The 20,075-nt window shown below is 40.0% G+C and overlaps 1 protein-coding gene across 1 annotated transcript in view; it reads left to right on the top strand.

The window, feature by feature from the left end:
• Window positions 1-20,075, top strand: part of ITGA2 (integrin subunit alpha 2) — a 105,267-nt gene that overhangs the window by 20,191 nt on the left and 65,001 nt on the right. Inside the window, exon 2 of the mRNA XM_059916368.1 lies at window positions 5,919-6,039. Within this exon, the coding sequence (XP_059772351.1) occupies window positions 5,919-6,039 (121 nt within the window). The remainder of the gene's footprint in view (window positions 1-5,918; window positions 6,040-20,075) is intronic.

Raw genomic sequence — 20,075 nt, forward strand, 5'->3', positions numbered from 1 at the left:
TGATGGACACTTAGATTGTTTACATGTCTTTCCTATTGTAAATAGTGCTGCAGTGAACATCAGGGTGCATGTATCTTTTCAAATTATGATTTTCTCTGGATATATGCCCAGTTGTGGGATTGCTGGATCATATGGTAATTTTATATTTAGTTTGGTTTTTATTTTTGTTTTTTTATGCCTGTGTTGGTTCTTTGTTGCTATGTGCGGGCTTTCTCTAGTTGCAGCAAGGGGGGGCTACTCTTCATTGCGGTGCACGGGCTACTCATTGTGGTGGCTTCTCTCATTGTGGAGCACGAGCTCTAGGCACACGGGCTTCAGTAGTTGTGGCACACAGGCTCAGTAGTTGTGGCTTGCGGGCTCTAGAGCACAGGCTCAGTAGTTGTAGCACACAGGCTTAGCTGCTCCATGGCATGTGGGATCTTCCCGGACCAGGGCTCGAACCCATGTCCCCTGCATTGGCAGGCGGATTCTTAACCACTGCGCCACCAGGGAAGCCCTATATTTGGTTTTCTAAGGAACCTCCATACTGTTCTCCATAGTGGTTGTATCAATTTACATTCCCAGCAACAGTGTAGGAGGGTTCCCTTTTCTTCACACCCTCTCCAGCATTTATTGTTTGTAGATTTTTTTGATGATGGCCATTCTGATTTGTGTGAGGTGATACCTCGTTGTAGTTTTGATTTGCATTTCTCTAATAATTAGTGATGTTGAGCAGCTTTTCCTGTGCTTCTTGGCCATCTGTATGTCTTCTTTGGAGAAATGCCTATTTAGATCTTCTGCCCATTTTTGATTGGGTTGTTTATTTTCAACACAATGATTTGATACATGTATATATTACAAAATGATCGCCACAATAAGTCTAGTTAACATCTATTACCACACATAATTACAAATTTTTTTCTTGTGATGAGAGCTTTTAAGATCTATTCTCTTAGCAACATTCAAACATACAATACAGTATTATTAACTATAGTCACCATGCTGTACCTTACATCCCCCTGACTTATTTTATAACTAAAAGAGTTCTTATATTTTTGTTTACTCCTTAACAGAGCCATTTCCTCCCGAAAATGCCAGCATACATCTGCAGGAATGGGCCAGAATGCAATAAGAGAGTCCTAGTTAAAAATACTCCTCTTTTCCCAATTCTACCTCTTGCTTTTGGCCTTAATTCTCTTCTCTTAACATGAATTTTTTTCCCCTTTAACTCTGGATCTTTTTGCAAATGAACCCCTTCCATGAAAAGCCAGCCCCACCTGCCCTTCAATGTACGTAGATATGCTTAAGTTTTGCATTAGCCACACAGATTAGACTTTCCTACCATCTTCTACTACAGATATGTGTCATTGAGCTCTGACAATGATATCATAGAAATCAAGATACTTCCTGACAAAATTTTGTGTTGAATATAGAATGATATATTTTGTTTAATACATTTATTTCTGCCCTTGTTTTCCGAAGATTTTGTTCCTTTCTGAGCTTCACTACATTTTGAGAACAAAACTGGGTTAACTATATCTCATTACCAAACACATATTTATTTCTCTTTTGGATTATCTTATAACTTAAAATCAGGTTCCAGAATAAAGTGGGAGAATGAACTCCATATTTGCTTAAACTAATTCTTAATTATTACAGTTTCCCAGAAATCTGTTTCAGAGATGAGCAGGAACTCTTAGGGCAGGAGGTGCTATAAAATTTTTAAATGAGTGGAAGAAAAAAGAAGTTTGCATTAATCAATGTGTGCTTAACTATCTGGTTTGCCTGTGGATATAAAAATGACAACAAGCCAGGTTATAATCAAGGAAGAAACACGACACCCTTTTAATTGCAGACAGAGAGGAAATTAGTTAACCCTCCAGGACATACATTGCTTTTTTTTGCAGTAAGGTTTTGTGAGATTCACTGAATACCTGGGCTCGGTTACTATCAACAAATATACAGCAAGGTCACCTTGGATAAGTACTTTGCTGCACTATTACTGCATTCACAGGCATCCGCATGAGGACAGGAGGGAAGAGTTACACTCTGACATGACCCTGAAAGGGCAAGGCTGAAGTCACCGTGAAACTCACTGCAGCTAATATAGACCTGGAATGTATAAATTAGTAATCTATGACTTGCTGGGCCAGTTTCTCACCGTCCCCATACTCTGCTCTTTCACTTCTCCATAATGCTGAGCAGGATGTTCCTTGGGCCTGGAATGACCTTGGCCTTCCTCTTTATGCAGTGAATTCCAGCTCATCCTCCAAGGTCCATGGATTGCCACCTCTTCTGTGAAGGCTTCAAACTCAGATGTACCCTCTTCTCAACTTTTGGATCAGGGTTCTTTTAGCTTTCTGAAATTTAATACTTATCCCATGATGATATAATTGTCCGTTATTTTATTCCAATTACAAGAAAGGAAACTCAAAGACAGCAGAGATCTTGTCTGTTTTGTTCATTGCTGTATCTCTAGGACCTAGAAAAATGCCTCGCACAAAGGAGTTGGATAAATATTTTTGAATGATTCATTTCTTAGTGTGTGGGCATGTTTGGGGGGTAAGGAAACACAGTGAACCAAATAGGGTTGTTATTTTCCGTATGATTCAGTTAATTTATGAGAACAGACATGGGAACACATTACTATGACCAGTGGGATTGTAAAAAGGAAATAGACATTGAATTAGACAGAATACTTACATTAAATTTATAGAAGCTAATTAGCTATCATAGGCAAAGTGTGAAATGGTGACATAGTGAGTTTTAAATATATATTTGAGAAAAATAAGTATAGTGAACTGAGATTGTCCAGATTTATCAAAAGTGACAGGCTCTTGAGGGAAGGATTGAAGTACAGGAAAGAAGAGATTTAGTATCAATGGAATGAAGGAATGGTGATGGAGAAGGACATGTTTTGTGAGAAAAATGAGCAGACCATTTATGAATGGAAATTCTGGACAATAAGTTTGAGAAGATGAGCCAGACCAAGACTCAGATATCAACTACCAATTGTGTGACACTGAGCAAGAAAGACATCTAATCTCCATGAGTTGCAGTTTCCATATTTATACATTGGTAATAATAGCTAGGTTTTGCTGTTTCACAAGATTGGTGGGGATCAAATGAATCAAGATGATTCTGACATAGACGGACAAACATAAGCATTAAGAAATAGTAGGCTACAAATTGGAATATACATTATGGTTTAAATATTAGAGGGAAAAAATACTGGAAGGAAATTAACTGCACTTGCATGAGAATGATATGATTATGAGTGATCTTTCTCCCCCTAATTTTGTCTATATTCTAAATCATCATCAAAGAACACATATTCATTAAAAATTCATTTCATTCAACAAATATTACCCTAGGTGCTGGGAAAATAGGAGTGAATAAAAGAAATAAGATCTGAGCTCTCAAGTCGCTTAGATTTTAGTAGGCAGAGAGACACAAAACAATGCAGATACATAAGATCACTTCAGATGTCAAGCGCTGTGATACTGGGGTAATGATGGAGAAGGATGTTGCTGGTAGAGGAGTGAGGGGAGGTCTCTACGAGAACAGCAGAGACTTGAACAAAGACTTAAATGGTGAATAGGTGGCAGGACACAAATACCGAGTGGGGAAGAGGGCTGTAGGCAGTGGGTCAAGCTGCTGCAAAGGCCATAAGCAGAATGAACTGGATGTGTTCAAGGGACAGAAGGAGAGCCAGTGTGGCTGGAACACAGTGAGCAAGGACAGTGGTGGAAAGTGAAAGTCACCAGATACACAAGGGCCAGATCATGAAGGGCTTTTGAAACTGTGGTAAGGAAATTAGATTTTATTCTCAGACATTGGGGTATTTTAAGCAGAGAGATGAAATGATATGATTTACATTTTTAACTAATAGTTTATATATGTATGTATATACACATGCATATATGTGTGTATATACATAGTATATACATATAAGTATATATACACATATTTGTGCATATATATAATAAAATTTAACTGCTACGTGATAAAATGGACTCCATCGTGATTTCATGTCATGCCATGATCTGCCAAGGTCTAATTAATAGGGGAAAAAAATGAGGTCATTATATATATGACCATATGTGGTCTTTCTAGCAAAAGATATTTTAAAAGAGGAGACAGTTTGATATCACCTCCCCAAGCTTTTACTAGTTTGTTAGATAATTGGTAACGTATTTAAATAGGATTTATTGAGTTCTGCACTATGGGGTAAAGTTAAACTGTTGATTGGAAACACCAACACTCTGAATGTCAGTTCTGGTTCTCTGCTTACTTTGCTACATTATTTTCGTTTGCATTTTATTTCCTGAAAAGTATAAAGAAGCAGCGGTGCATATCAAAAATAGATATTAAGGAGAAAATTTGCAAATGTGAAGCTGTGTAGATTTTGCTACAGAGTATTTGAAAATTATGATTTGTCCTTCTCTTCCTGGCAGCACATTTATTTCTAAAAAATAATAGTGAGCTGAGCACTCTTGAGTGAACAAATCCGCGGTAGAATGATTTTGGCAGGTAAAGAGGCACGTCAACTACTTTAAGTCCCCAAAGCTTCATCACTGACCTCATTATTCCTTTGGAGCACATTTCAGAATCTGTCCCCAGAAGTACACAGGCATAATGGAAGAGCCAGCCCTTTTCCTCCATCCGTTCAATGCCTGAAACAATAGATTTATGAAATCCTGTGCACTTTCAATGTGGCCCAGAAAGTGGGTTATTCCTTTGTGAAAACACATATTAATGGAACTTTGATGTCAGTTTTGAAAAGTCCACTCTGCCTTCAGTGTCTGCTAAGGTAACTACTGATCTTAAACAGCTTGAAGCCTGTTCCCTTCTCCATAGAGAACATTAATATCCACACAACCTTTCTCTTTCTCTAGAATGTAGGATGACCAGCATTAACGCTATCAGTGTCAGAGGGGGAGACTTCATCAACCTTACTCTTTCCCCTCTTTCCCTTTCCATCACAAACAAGGTTTTTTTAAAAAGGTCTATCCAGGCTTTATCCTATCAAGGCTTTATCCTATCAAGGCCTTTGTTGTTTTTGAAAATGAATATCATTTCTCGAACACTCAGAAAGAAGCATCAAAAAACAAAACCACTTTTGCAGTTCCTGCTGGAATAAAAGATATGACCCCTTTCCCTTACATTTTCATTCTCAGAAATGATCCTTTCTGAAAAAAATGATACAATTTTCAAGCAGCTGTGATTTTTTTTTTTTTACCTCCTTTGATGTAGTCAGCAATGCTTTTTCAACAGACATTTCATATAGAGTTCATGTCAAGATCTTCAGGGAGATTCAGAAGAAATAGAAGATAACCTTCCAACCCTGCCCTTGGGTGGTTTAGAGTCTTGCATTAGGAAGGACAAATAGAACTGAAGTTACTTAATCCCTAGAGGTAATATGTTGTTTAAGAGTTCAAGCTCTTCAGTCAGACAGCCCCATGTTCAAATCCTGCCCTTCCCGTATCACTTTCTACCTGTGAGACACACTTATCTCCAGGAACCTCAGAAATTTCTGCAAAACAAATATAATATTAGCAATCAGGGAATTCCCTGGCTGTCCAGTGCTTAGGACTCCACGCTTCCGTTGTAGCAGACACAGGTTTGATCCCAGGTTGGGGAACTGAGATCCTGCAAGCCGTGCTGTGTGGCCAAAAAAAAAAAAAAAACAATCATATTTTAGGATTTCTATGAAGATGAATGAAATAATGAATCATGGAAGTAAAGTACTTAGCATGGTGTCAGGGCCCCAAATTAGTACTTAAAAATCAGTAGCCACTATTTCTTGGTAAACATTGATAAAGAGAATAATTATTACTTCGAACACTTTTTTTTTTTAAGTGGCCTTTGATAATTATATTACAAACTTATATTCACAAATTGTAAGTATGGACTACATTTTTATTGTTCCTTCGTAGGCATTTTAAACTGCTGTGTGGCGTACAATGTTGGTCTTCCGGAAGCAAAGATATTTTCCGGTCCTTCAAGTGAACAGTTTGGCTATGCAGTACAGCAGTTCATAAATCCAGAAGGCAACTGGTAAGAATAGTCTCTTCTTTATGACTCCAGTAAAAACACTAAATAAATTTACTATTTGACTACAATTGCTTGTTCAAATTGGTGCATGTATATGTTATTAATGGGTAGTCCTCCAATATCCTTAAATGAAGGATTTTTCTTTGGGAGTCGGTAACTCTCCGATTGATAATTAATGGGATGGCATAAAGGTACTTTTTTAAAACCTAGATAGAAAATTTTCTATAAACATTCCATAGTAAATTCATAATACCAGATTTTGACCATTTGATGTTTAGATAGATAGATAGAGAAATAGATTTGTCTTCCTTTCTTACTCTGTAAACTGGTATCCATTAGGCTTTGTAAGTGCTCAGCTGGCTAGTGCTCCCGCTGGACCATTTCTAGGTGGTAGAATTGTTCCCTAAATTTTCTCCTTCAGCAAAGCTTTGTCTACTGGCTTCATTCTAAGTCAGCGTTCCCTACTCCAGGTGACAAAGGGTCCTCGCAAGCATTCATGCTCCCTTTTGCAGTAGAAGGCTCCAGACATCTAGAGCTCTTTCCAATGAATAAATGGGCTGTTGTTGGCTTATCCAATAAGGGCTATAATTTATACCTGTCAACTAAAAAAATTATTCACCACCTAAAAGTTGAGAGTTATGTTTTATCCGGTGGGAAATTTTAGGACTTCAAGCCCCGGAGGCTGCACATCTCAAGTAACCCTGAGAGAACTGCTCCCAGGAGGCGAGGGGGGAGCCAGGATATATAAGAGTTTTGCAACAAAGGGCAGGTAGTCTGAACGTCAAAAGATTACTGTTAATTAAAGAAAACCAGATATGTCAAGTTAAAGAATTTAGCGCTTTTCTATATATGGGAAGATGCAAGAATCTGAACTCACTGAAATCATTCCTTTGATGTGCACCTCAGCTATCTGGGGTCAGTATCCTGTGTTTTCATACCGTGAGTTTCCTCAGGGCTCACCGAAGGGAGTGGCTGCAGTCTGTTGGCTGCTAGATGGCAGGTATTCTTTCCTTCCTGTGCCCTCAGGGCTCACCAGCTCACCATGGGCAGTGTCTGCAGTGCTGATGACTGTGGCATCCTTTGTTTACTCATATGGCGGGCAGTATTCCATCTGTCATACCCTTTTTCCTGTGTGAACTTATGTCTGGTACTCTAAAAAATGGAATTCAAAGAAACACTCAGAATCCAAATTATCCACATTTTGAAGTGTGCCTGTCTGTATGATGGGGAAACAAAATGAAATTATCACTCATATGGGTAGCGTGTCACAGAAGGCATCCTGGAGGAGGTGAATCATGAGGTGGGTCTTAAGACTGGAGATGAACAGGTGGGAGAAGATTGTTAACTCATTCCTGCTTCAGAGCTTCGGTGCACACGCTTTTCTCCTGGAAGGGACAGTCTTGCCAAGATTTTGGCTCTGATTTCTCAGTTTTGCTCAAATGCCTCCTGCTCAGAGAGACCTTTCAGAGCCAGCCTGTCTGAATTAGCACCTCACAACACCTCCCAGTCCCTCTCTAGCCTTTTATGTTGGTTTATTTTCGAAATAGCAGTTATTACTATCTGAAACTATATGTTTCTATGCTCATTATGCATCTTCTGCCCTGTCTCCGAGGATAGGGACATTGCTTTGTGCGCTGGTACGTGCTCAGAACCCAGAGTGGCAGCTGGCGTCGAGTAGAGGGGTCACTAATTACTTGTTGAATTACTGAATGAAAGTCCTAGTCCCCACTGATTCACACGAGGTAGTCTACCAAGTGATCTCTAGCAGACAGACTTACGTAGGCGCTGAACAAGACCTTCAGACGCACTCTGATGGTCCACTTCATAAGTGTGGCCTTGCTGAGGACAACCTGGCATTAAACTTGAGGTTATTCTTTTTAAGTAACAGCTTTCCTGGGACAGAGAAAGAGGCGCCATTAGCAATCGATGCTGTTAGAGATGATAAGCCTGTCGAGGACTGTAGGCAACTCAAGCACTGGCCGCACTGCAGGTTGGAAGTCAAGACCGAAAGGGACCAAGTTGACAGGAACCTAGCAGGCAGAGTCCTGGCAAAGTGAGCCATATCTCCTTTCTCTTTCCAGGACTCCCTCTAAGCATACAAAGCATTGCTAAAAGACAAATATGTTAACAGTTTATGGTGAGATTCTGGCGCTGATAGGGTTATGTCAAGACCGGGGGACACCAGGCATTTCTAAATCCTGCCTTGACCTTCTCATGACATCCTGGAAAGATACATAAACACAAGACAATGGTTAGTGGCCAACAAGGTAGCCCTCTACTATTGGCTGGGCTGGTGCTTTTAGCTCCAGTATAGAGCTTTCTGGTTAGATGTAGTATGAGGCTTATTGAGGCCTTCCTTCCCTCAAGCCTATGTATAACCACCAGCGGGTATGTGCATGCCCCACCCCCAGGAAGAAGAGAAGGGAGCGTCTTACCTGAGGGCTACAGCCTGTGAAGGTGTGAAGCAGGAAGGAAAGAGAAGAGAAGTTGGCCCGGCATGCCAGCCTGGCTCCCTCACTGATCTGGCCTTGTAACATCCAAGTCATGGACATGATTTTCTCACGCACCACAGGCTGGATGCTATGTGAGGTGCAGGAAGTACAAAATACAGACCTTGACTTCAAGGCGCGTGGAGTCGAGTCAGTGAGGAAGATGGACGTGCAGAGCAGACAGTCGTGAATAGTGCCAGAGGCGTAAGTGCCAACCCCATAGTTAACAGCATTTGTGTTCCTTTAGTGTCACTTGCTATATTAACTTACTATTAAAAGCTCATTTTCTGAAAATGAAGCTAAATTTTCTGAAAATTTAGCTTTCTAAAGAAGCTAAATTCTTTAACTTGGCATATCTGGTTTTCTTTAATTAACAGTAATCTTTTGACGTTCAAACTACCTGCCCTTTGTTGCAAAACTCTTATACATCCTGGCTCCCCCCCTCGCCTCCTGGGAGCAGTTCTCTCAGGGTTACCTGAGATGCGCGGCCTCCGGGGCTTGAAATTTCCCACCGGATAAAACATAACTCTCAACTTTTAGGTGGTGAATAATTTTTTTAGTTGACAGGTATAAATTATAGCCCTTATTGGATAAGCCAACAACAGCCCATTTATTCATTGGAAAGAGCTCTAGATGTCTGGAGCCTTCTACTGCAAAAGGGAGCATGAATGCTTGCGAGGACCCTTTGTCACCTGGAGTAGGGAACGCTGACTTAGAATGAAGCCAGTAGACAGAAACCAAGGCCTGGGGCACTAAAGGGACAGGGTTCCATCCTGACCTCTCTCACTAGCTGGCCCTGCCAAGGTGCCTTGCTCAGAGGGCACGGATGAGCAAGATCCAGGTGAGTGGGCTTTCCCGCCCCAGTGCTGGGGTGGCCGTGGGTAGGACCAGCAGCGTTCACAGCCCTCCGGCTCAAGGAACATAATACGAAACTTGGAATCCAAAATTGCCTGTTTGCTTTGACAATTGGCACTGTGCCCTTCCCCACTCCTAATTTATGACAATTGCACAGACATTATGGGAGTAGCAGATGTGGGAAAGACTGTTTAAGCATTAACTTTTCTTCTGATACTCATCAAGTTAACTTCGGGCACAGAAAGTGATATTACTGTGAATTTCTTTAATAAACTGTGAATTTTTTTCCCTTAGACTTTATATATGTAATACACACTCACACACACATCCCTTTATTTTTTTTTACTCCCTACTGCCTGTTGTGAAGCTGCTGTCTTGGCAGTGTTTTCCTCTGCTCACTTGGACTTTCTTTACAATCTGTCTTGTGGAGCCCTGACTCTATCTTTCAGCCCTTTCCTGCCTTCTGACTACTCACTTAGAGCTCTAGTCTGAGTTTTCTTAAATCACACTCCACTGTTTTTAAAGTACAACTTTAGCTGTTCCATATGTCCCATTTTTCTAAGAATTTATAGGCATATTTTGCACTGGGATCTACAAGATTTTAACAAAATAATCTTGACTCCTTTGCTAGTTTTATTTATTATACTTTTATTACACTGTGGACTTTTATTCTAAAAACAGTCGTAATACAGCTTTGCAAATTCTTGAAACTTTCTCATGGTCTCACATGAGCTGGATGACTTTGAAAGCAAGGTTACCTCACAAACAGAGTACCAGAGCATTCCACCTGCACGGAAATCTGTGGTCTCTTCTCCCCTGAGTGAGACCCACAAAGGGTCATCCCACTTTGGAGTCCTCACTTTATACACAGGATGTTCGAATGTAGATGATGCAAGCCTTATCACAAACAATTACACAAAGGATTGTGATATGTTTAAACTCACTTCCTGGAAGCTTGTGGTGATATGCACTCTTTCTGTTTGTCTCATCTGAGGGCCTGTCCCAAGAACCGTCTGAGCTCATTATATGACTCAAAAACCTTAGGACACTGCAATCACTTGTGTGACGAGGACTGTCTGGGAATTGAGGGTATTTCCAGTTGTAGAAATGTATTTTCTTGTTCTAGTGAGGACCAGTGCATGCTTGTTCTTTAAGAGGAGAAATATAATGAACAAGTGCCATAGCCAAAAAAAAAAAAACCTTCCATCTTTATATAGTATAGCTTTTACTTTTTATAAATTTATTTATTTGTTTGTTTGTTTATTTATTTATTTTATTTTGGCTGCATTGGGTCTTCATTGCTGCACGTGGGCTTCCTCTAGATGCATCGAGCGGGGGCTACTCTTTGTTGAGGTGCGTGGGCTTCTCATTGTGGTGGCTTCTCTTATTGCGGAGCACCAGCTCTAGGCGCACGGGCTCAGTGGTTGTGGCTCGTGGGCTCAGTAGTTGTGGCTCCTGGGCTCTAGAGCGCAGGCTCAGTAGTTGTGGCTCACGGGCTTAGTTGCTCCGTGACATGTGGGATCTTCCTGGACCAGGGCTCGAACCCATGTCCCCTGCATTGGCAGGTGGATTCTTAACCACTGAGCCACCAGGGAAGTCCCCCTTTTTACTTTTTAGTTCGGAAAAATTGTAGTAAAGCATTATGTGTGTTACAAATATAACAGATTGTACAAAATATCTCTTGTAGAGAATTTTAGATAAATAATGAAGAAGTAACATTCAATTCTGCAACAGACATCAAAGATTATGTCATATAGTACATTGGTAATACCAATACTGGTAAATTCTTTGCCAAACACATAATACTCATGATGACTCTTTAAGAGCTTTGTCAAATAATTACCTATTTTACAAATGAGAGGAGAGGAGCGAGACTTAGAAAGCTTTATTAGTTTGCCTAAGTTTACAGAGCTAAGAAGTAATAAGCATAGGGTAGGTTAATGCAAACAGAGGTAAGGTGTTCCAAGTGGACATATTTTTATAAGTAACCAAGGAAGAAAGTGGCAGAATGTAATTGGCATTTATAAATAATATTTAAATATAATTTTCATATAAACTTTATAAAGTAAGATAAACTTCATTTAGCATTTTGAATTAAAAATTGTTACAGAAAAGGGTTGCCTGGGATGACAGTTCCCATTTGTCTTTTCATTCTCTCATAGACAGGGATTTGTCATATAAGTCAAGAGCCAGAACAGAAGGGTTTTACCCTCAGCTTCCCCACCACTAGCTGGGTGACTTTGGGAAAGTCACACAACCTCTCTAGAGCACAAAGAAAATGCCGTCCTGACCAAACCAGAAGTTTTTAGCACCTTGTGAGAGAATAAGAGTAAAACACTTCAAAAACTAAACTACTGTGCACATATGAGGTACTCTCATTAGCTCCTTGTAAAAATATACAGGAGGAAAATCAGGATTTTAAATAACGAGTTCCTCCCCAGCTCCCTCCACTGCCTCATCCTCAGCCATTTCTCATCTGTCACGGATTAGCTTTGGTCCATTTCTTCTTTTTCTTGGCCAAGGATGCTATTCTGATCCCTTTTCCAAAATAATCATGTCTTCATCTTTCATTATATAACCTTTAAATATTAGCCAATATCCTCCTTTATGTCTCTTTCCAAAGGTAAAATTCTCTTGACATTAAGGTTTTCCTGGTAGTGCCATTTAACATGCTTACTTTGCTTATTCACAAGGTTTGCTTTTATTTTAAATCCATGACATATGTATTCCTTTTTGTTCTTCCATTACATTTTAGTTATTTTCACCAACTTCTAACTTAGTCATATTTTTGATTCTGCGAAGGCATTAGAAGTCTGACGGTAATATATTCTTGCACTTTTAAGTTTAAAAAACTTACTGTTAACATTTTTATAACTAATTATTATGCTTGCTATTGTCATGTACTTAAACCAACACTATTAATATAGGTATACAAAGTGGCGTGTTTCCTATCAACAATGACTTTCGCTTGGCTGGCAGTAGGGGCAGGGTAAGTAGGGAACCAAGTACCTTTTAGACCCCCATAGACCACTCTAGTGTTGATTCACCTACCTTTGTCACACCATAGTCGTTAATTTTTTTCCACTAAGTTAAAGTTATCTTTATGGCTAAATTTTTTAAATGGTTTGCATTATAGTAGAAAGGGCACTTGAAATGTTCCCTGCTCTGGACACAGATTTGTATGTGTGCCCACAAACATAGGGACACACATACATGCCCATCTTTTGTGACTTGCATGTGGAATAGATCTGCTGCTCCGGAGTATCTGGAGACCTTCAGTGATCTGTGAGAATCCTCTGTGCCTCACCAGCTAGTCTTATCATTTTAAGCTTTCCTCTGTGTTAATGCCTGAATGTCTGTTTTTAGAATGAGTTCATTCACGATGGTGCTGGGACTCACACACACACACACACACCTTCCCGGTGGCTACTTGTCTGAAACTTTTCCATCCATCAACTCTGTCTGAAGAAGGATCTGGTAAATGCTAAGTGGCACAGGTGGAACCTATTTGTTAATTTGCTTAGGGCCCAGGTGACAGGACAACAGTGAGTAGCTCTCCTGGAAGAGTTCTAAGTCAGCTTAATACGACAGAAAGAATTGGAGGTTTGGTGTGAAAGGGCATAGGTGCAGATCTAGACTTTGCTGCCAATCAGAGACAGTCAGTTTCTTTATATGAAAACAGGAGTAGTTATAATATTTGATCTCACAGAGTATTTATAAGGATCAAAGAAGATCCTTATAATAAAATAAAGGATAAAATGTGCTTTATAAAATGTAAAGTAGTTTACAAATATGGTTGCTTTTCCAGTTCTTAGCATTGATAGCCATCTGCCAAAGCACCTATTTAAAAGGTACTATCTCATGGGCTTTGATTTATAAAAATGTGTGACCTTAAAAGCATTCCTTTCCTCCCCGCCGGGGCACAAGAATGTGGAATTTATACCATCACAAGGCTTTAAATTGACTATTTTGGCTTTTGAGTTTAACTTCAGGAAAACTGCATGTTGGATGAGTCAGCGTAACAGGATCAGTTTTTATTGATTCAATTGCTTCCAGTGCAAAAGCTAATTTCCAGGATTTTTGTGAGACAGAACAGTAGGCTTAAGATGTTCTAGCAATAATGAAGTCGGTGGACTTTGCATTGGGGAACTGAAAGACCTTGAGTGTGTAGCCATCCCACTATTCGAGGAAGTGATCTGGCAGCCACAGAAGTCTGAGGCAGCATAATGAGGCCAGGAGACGAAAATTGCCTTTCAACATATGCCAAAGAGTTTAGCTATTAAATTTGTAATCGCAGTGTTTCCCAGCCAAGAGCTAAAAATGAACTCTCTTACCCGTCTTCTCCCTTCCTAGAGATGTGGAGTCTTACAGGTGAATTCTTCCCATCACCAGCTCCTTTTATGTTCCAAGCAGGTAGCCATATGGAACTCACCGGACTCCTTGTGTTGTCAATGGCCTGGAACTAAACAATATAAGGAACAGTATTTATACTTATAAGCTGTAGGCTTTGAAATTTGTCATCTTAATGTGGGTATTATATATAGTAAGCTTCTAATGCCAAACAAAATACCACCATGGATGGCTGATAGACCATCTCCAACTGAAAACACCTGCTGCTGAACTCCTGCGATTCCCTTACCTCAGAATCTTGCTCTACTGACCGTATCCCCCTTATCTGATGATGGCCACTCAGTTGCTTTTAGTTCTAGCTGAAAACCTTGGGGTCATCCTTTGGTTTTTTTTTAAATTATTATTCAAAAACTAACCTCTCAAGAAACCCTGCTGGCCCTACCTTCAAAATATATCTGAAATAAGGATACTTGTCACCACCTTCCCTTCTGCCAGCCCCGTAGGAGCCTGGCATCACCTCTTGCCTGTATTATCCCAGGTGCCTTCTAAGCACTTCACCTGTTCAGCCTTTACCCCCATGCAATCATTCTCAACAGAGAAGCCTTCAAAATCCTTCTAAAATATGTCAGATCATACCACTGCTGTGCTCAAAACACTCCAATGACTTTCTTTCTCATATTTCACTCAGAGGGAAAGCTGAGTCCTTACGATTTCATACAAGGCTCTACATGATCTGGGCCCATTACCAACATGACCTCATCTCCTACAATTTCCCCCTTGTGCATTCTGGTCCAGCCACAGGGCTTTTGCACTTGCTGTTCCCATAGCCAGGACTACCCTTCCACCAGAGTCTTACGGTTTTACTCCTTTCTCTCCATCTACTCTTTACTTAAATGTCACCTCCGTGAGGCCTTCCCTGGCCCTGCTAATAAAGATTATAACACCCTCCACCCCACGCTCCTAACTTTATCCTCCTCACTTTTCCCACAAAGCACTGATCACTATCGCTGTATGTTTTACTTACTTATTACACTTATTGTCTGTCTTTTCCCACTAGAATGTAGCCTCTGCGAGGCCATAAATTTTTGACTTACTCTCTAATATCTCCCCAGCGCCTAGAATTGAGTCTGGCACACAGTTGGCCTGGCCACCAGGTACAGCGTCACAGGTTGTATACTGCACAAGGCCAGGGCACACCATGCATGTAGGAATGGTACCCGCTAGAGCTGTGCAACATGTCAGCCCCCTAAGATCTTAAGAAACATTTATTGAATCAAATAAAACATGCTTTGCCCTAGCGTCAATATTTTTAAGTGCACCTCTGTCCATAATCTCTGGAAAAGTCTCTAGTATCGAAGGTACGCTTGGAGAGTTTAGAAAATCACAGACCAAAGGAAGATATTTATAACAGCTCCTGGATTGTGGGTTTAAAACTACCTACACCACCATAAATACTGTTTACTAACTAAACAAAGTATTTTGAATTCCACTGGAGGTGGGCAGATTGGCTATGTTTTGGAACTCTATATAATCACTATTTTCCCACAAGATAATTGAACAGTAAGTGTTATTTTAAGTAGTCTTGGAAGAATTCCCAGTTTCACTGCAGGAAAAGAGGAGTTTACATCTTGGGATTTTGTTTTGTTTTGAGAATCAGCACACACGACTGTTCACGCAGCTCTTTGTCTGGTTGTGATTAAATTAAATCCGTAACTTCAAAGAGGCTTTGCCACATTTCAGCAGGGTTTACCTACCAACGTATCATATTCCCCACCTTTATAACATTCTCTCCTGGCATGTTTCTTCCTGCTACAGCTGATTACATAAAATTTTATAGATAAATATATCTGCCTCCCTCATCTTTCTGTCTGATTAATTTGAGAATGTCACAGTTCCCTCGGAGTAACCATGGGTGATGTCATAGCCTTTCCTTGTGAGGGTGAGCTGTCAGGAACAAGGATTTCACTAGGTGCAAGGGAGGAGGAGAATCTACTGGAAACACTGCCAATAAAGGAGGTGAGCCATGGTTTTACAAACATTCTCTGTAGTCACTAGTATGACCTGTGACTTCCTACTTACTAATGTGGTTCACAGTATTTAAAGAATGAATCACACACGATGAGGGCATCCTTGCTGTTCTTCAGCAGTCACCAAAATGGTCTGGTTTGCCACTGTCTTCCATTGTTTTGTGTTAAGAGTTCAATATGGCATAATGCTGCCAGAGATTTGTGTGTTCTGTGCGAGAATCTCAGGTCCTTTCACAAATGTCTTGTTAAGGGGCACACAGCTGCACAGATGCTTGCCTTCTCTTCTTCCTGTCTGATGAATGGGGTGGGGGGGGGTAACTATCACCGTGGTGGTGGAGATGTCATCATCTCCCTGAGCCTCGAGGTTATCAAATCATGAATTCTGGGAGGAGACAGGAGGAGGTGGGAGGAGAGTGCCCAGGGAATGCTTAGTTGATAGGAAACAGCAAGTGGCCTTTTGAGCTTGCTGACAGAGAAAACAGGTAGCTGGTGATGGCAGCTTTACTGCTGGAGGCTCTGAGGAACAAAATAGTTAAATTTTAGGTGAGAAACACTAAACTTTTGTTTCTCAGTGTGTTTCTCTGGAATATGCTGAGGGTGGATGGGAAAGGTGCACGGTAGAAGCCACGCAAATGACCACATTTGGGACCATCTGAACATACGCTGTTCTTCCCTGTCTGTAAACAGTACAACCCCCATCTCAGTAGGTGTGGCCTGACCCTCAGGTTCCAGTTCCTACTCCTTGATGATTCTGGAGCTCAACCCATCTGTTCAGACAGTTTTCCCAAGCTGGGCCCTTTGCCAGGCCTTCTTGCCACTAATAGGAAAGAGAATAAATAGCCTAAGGGTCAAGAGCTTGGGCGTCAGAATCAGTTATGCTTGGCTCTCACGACCTAGGTGAATATGAGTAAGTTGCTCATCTCCCTGTGTCTCAGCGATTCCATATGGAAAATGGAGATAACATAATCTCAGACTCGTTTTGCACAGGAATTTAATAATGTTCGGAAAGCCTCTCATTCGGTACCAGCTCTTGTAAGATTTGCTGTAATTAATATCAATTCCCAGCATGTAAAGGGGCAAAGCCACACTTCCTATTATAGTTTCTTGCTATCAGGTGCTATGTTGTTCCCTACAGACTCCTCAGTCAACTTTTGTTTAAAAACATAAAGACACAAGTTAGACGCATCATGGATATGTGGAGACTGAATCAGGCACAGCAGACAGAACAGTAACCGTATAATGCTTTCCTCTCAACTTGGTGGAGTTTTTTTACCTCTTCTTGTTTGTCTGTTTTTTCTTCAATTTGGACAAAAAGAAATGCTCCTCAATAAAAACAGAACTAAAAATTTTCTACTCAACTTTTCCTCAAGGAAGAGAATTCTCTTAGGTAATAATGTAGAATCAACACAACATTGTAAATCAACTATACTCCAATAAAAATTAAAAAAAAATAATGTAGAATCACCCATTCGTTTGTTTGTTCACTTGTGTTTTCATTCATTTGTTCAACACCTAGTCACTCAGTGCTATAGTCTCAATTCCTAGTCCCCATGGACTTTTCCTCTCTAGGGGGGATTTAGTCAGGAGGCAAGCACTTCCAGGGTAACGTGATGAAAACTGGGACAGGGAAAGCTCAGAGGCTATGAAAGTCTTCAGGAAATCCACCTTGCTCAAATGTGGAAGAACCAGGTGACTTCCTGGAGGAAGTGGTTGTCTAATGGGAGACATAACTAATGAGCAGAATTTCCCAGGCAGGGAACAGCATGTGTGAAGGTTTAGAAGCAAGAAGAACTCAGCTCCTCCACCAGATCAGAGTCTAATGACTAAAATACAGAATTTCAGGAATGTACCAGGAGAAAACAGGGCTGGAAAAGTAAGCAAGGGCCAGATTATCTCTTTCTTTCTTTATTAAAGAAATTTTTATTGACGTGTAGTTAATTTATAATGTTAGTTTCAGGTGTACAGCAAAGTGATTAAATATATATATGTGTGTGTGTGTGTGTGTGTGTGTGTGTATACATATATATATGTATATTCTTTTTCAGCCTCTTTCTTTCTTTCTTAAATTTTAAGATGTATCCTACACACAAAGATCAGAGGTAATACTGTGTAGTTCCACTATGGAATGAAGACCAGAGATTTGTACAAATGGAGAAAAATCGAGCTGCTGGAAGATAGTTTTTACAATACAGAGTCTTCATAAGTTTCCTAACTTCCTCTGAGTTGTCATGAATTTGAAGAACATCAGATATGTTCAAGCATGCACTTCAAATCCTGCTCTATGATTCTCTCCCTCCATTAAAGTGAATATTGGGACTTACTAATAGCCAATATGTCAATTCCTATTTCTATTTGTATTTCAGTTATACAGATAGTGGTTCACAATTTTTAAAGGTTATGTTCCATTTATAGTTATTATAAAATATTGACTATATTCCCTGTGTTGTACTATATATCCTTATAGCTTATTTATTTATACATAGTAATTTGTGCCTCTTAATCCTCTACCCCTATATTGCCCCTCCTCCCTTCCCTCTCTGCACTGGTAACCACTAGTTTGTTCTCTGTATCTGTGAGTCTGTTTCTTTTTTGTTCTATTCACAAGTGTGTTTTATTTTTTAGAGTCCACATAGAAGTGATATCATACAGTATTTGTCTTTCTCTGTCTCACTTATTTCACTAAGCATAATACCCTCCAAGTTCATTCATGTTGTTGCAAATGGCAAAATTTCATTCATTTTTTATGGCTAAATAGTATTCCATTGTGTGTGTGTGTGTGTGTGTGTGTGTGTGTGTGTGTGTGTGTATACCACATCTTCTTTATCCATTCATCTGTTGATGGACACTTAGGTTGCTTTCATATCTTGGAAATTGTAAAAAATGCTGCTTTGAACATTGGGGTGCACATATCTTTTCAAATTAGTGGGTTTTTTTGTTTTTGTTTTTGTTTTTTTCCCCAGATAAATACCAGAAGTAGAATTGCTGGGTCATATGGTAGTTCTATTTTTAGTTTTTTAAGAAACCTCCATACTGTTTTCCATAATGGCTGCACCAATTTACATTCCCACCAAGAGTGTACGAGGGTTCTCTTTTCTCCACATCCTCACCAACATTTGTTATTTGTGGTCTTTTTGATGATAGCGATTCTGACAGGTATGAAGTGCTATTTCACTGTGGTTTTAATTTGCATTTCTCTGATGATTGACAATGTTAAGGATCTTTCCATGTGCCTATTGGCCATCTGTATGTCTTCTTTGGAAAAATGTTTCTTCAGGTCTTCTGCCCTTTTTTTTCTTTTAAAACATCTTTATTGGAGTATAATTGCTTTACAGTGGTGTGTTAGGCGCTGCTGTATAACAAAGTGAATCAGCTATACATATACATATATCCTCATATCCCCTCCCTCTTGCATCTCCCTACCACCCTCCCTATCCCACCCCTCTAGGTGGTCACAAAGCACCGAGCTGATCTCCCTGTGCTATGCAGATGCTTCCCACTAGCTATCTATTTTACATTTGGTAGTGTATATATGTCCATGCCACTCTCTCATTTCATCCCAGCTTCCCTTTCCCCCTCCCCATGTCCTCAAGTCCATTCTCTATGTCTGCGTCTTTATTCCTGTCCTGCCCCTAGGTTCTTCAGAACCTTTTTTTTTTTTTTTAGATCCCATAAATATGTGTTAACTTATGGTATTTGTTTTTCTCTTTCTGACTTACTTCACTCTGTATGACAGACTCTAGGTCCAACCACCTCACTACAAATAACTCAATTATTTCGTTTCTTTTTATAGCTGATTAACACTCCATTGTATATATGTGCCACACTTTCTTTATGCATTCATCTGTCAGTGGAAACGTAGGTGGTTTCCATGACCTGGCTATTGTAAATAGTGCTGCAGTGAACATTGTGGTACATGACTCTTTTCGAATTATGCTTTTCTCCGGATATATGCTGGGTCGTATGGTAATTCTATTTTTAGTTTTTTAAGGAACCTCCATAGGGTTCTCCATAGTGGCTGTATCAATTTACATTCCTCCAACAGTGCAAGAGGGTTCCCTTTTCTCCACACTCTCTCCAGCATTTATTGTTTGTAGATTTTTTTGATGATGGCCATTCTGACCGGTGTGAGGTGATACCTCATTGTAGTTTTGATTTACATTTCTCTAATGATTAGTGATGTTGAGCATCATTTCATGTATTTGTTGGCAATCTGTATATCTTCTTTGGAGAAATGTCTATTTAGCTCTTCTGCCCATTTTTGGACTGGGTTGTTTGTTGTTTAATGTTGAACTTCATGAGCTGCTTGTATATTTTGGAG

The sequence above is a fragment of the Balaenoptera ricei genome, chromosome 3, assembly GCF_028023285.1.
Source record: "Balaenoptera ricei isolate mBalRic1 chromosome 3, mBalRic1.hap2, whole genome shotgun sequence".
Taxonomy (NCBI): Eukaryota; Metazoa; Chordata; class Mammalia; order Artiodactyla; family Balaenopteridae; genus Balaenoptera; species Balaenoptera ricei.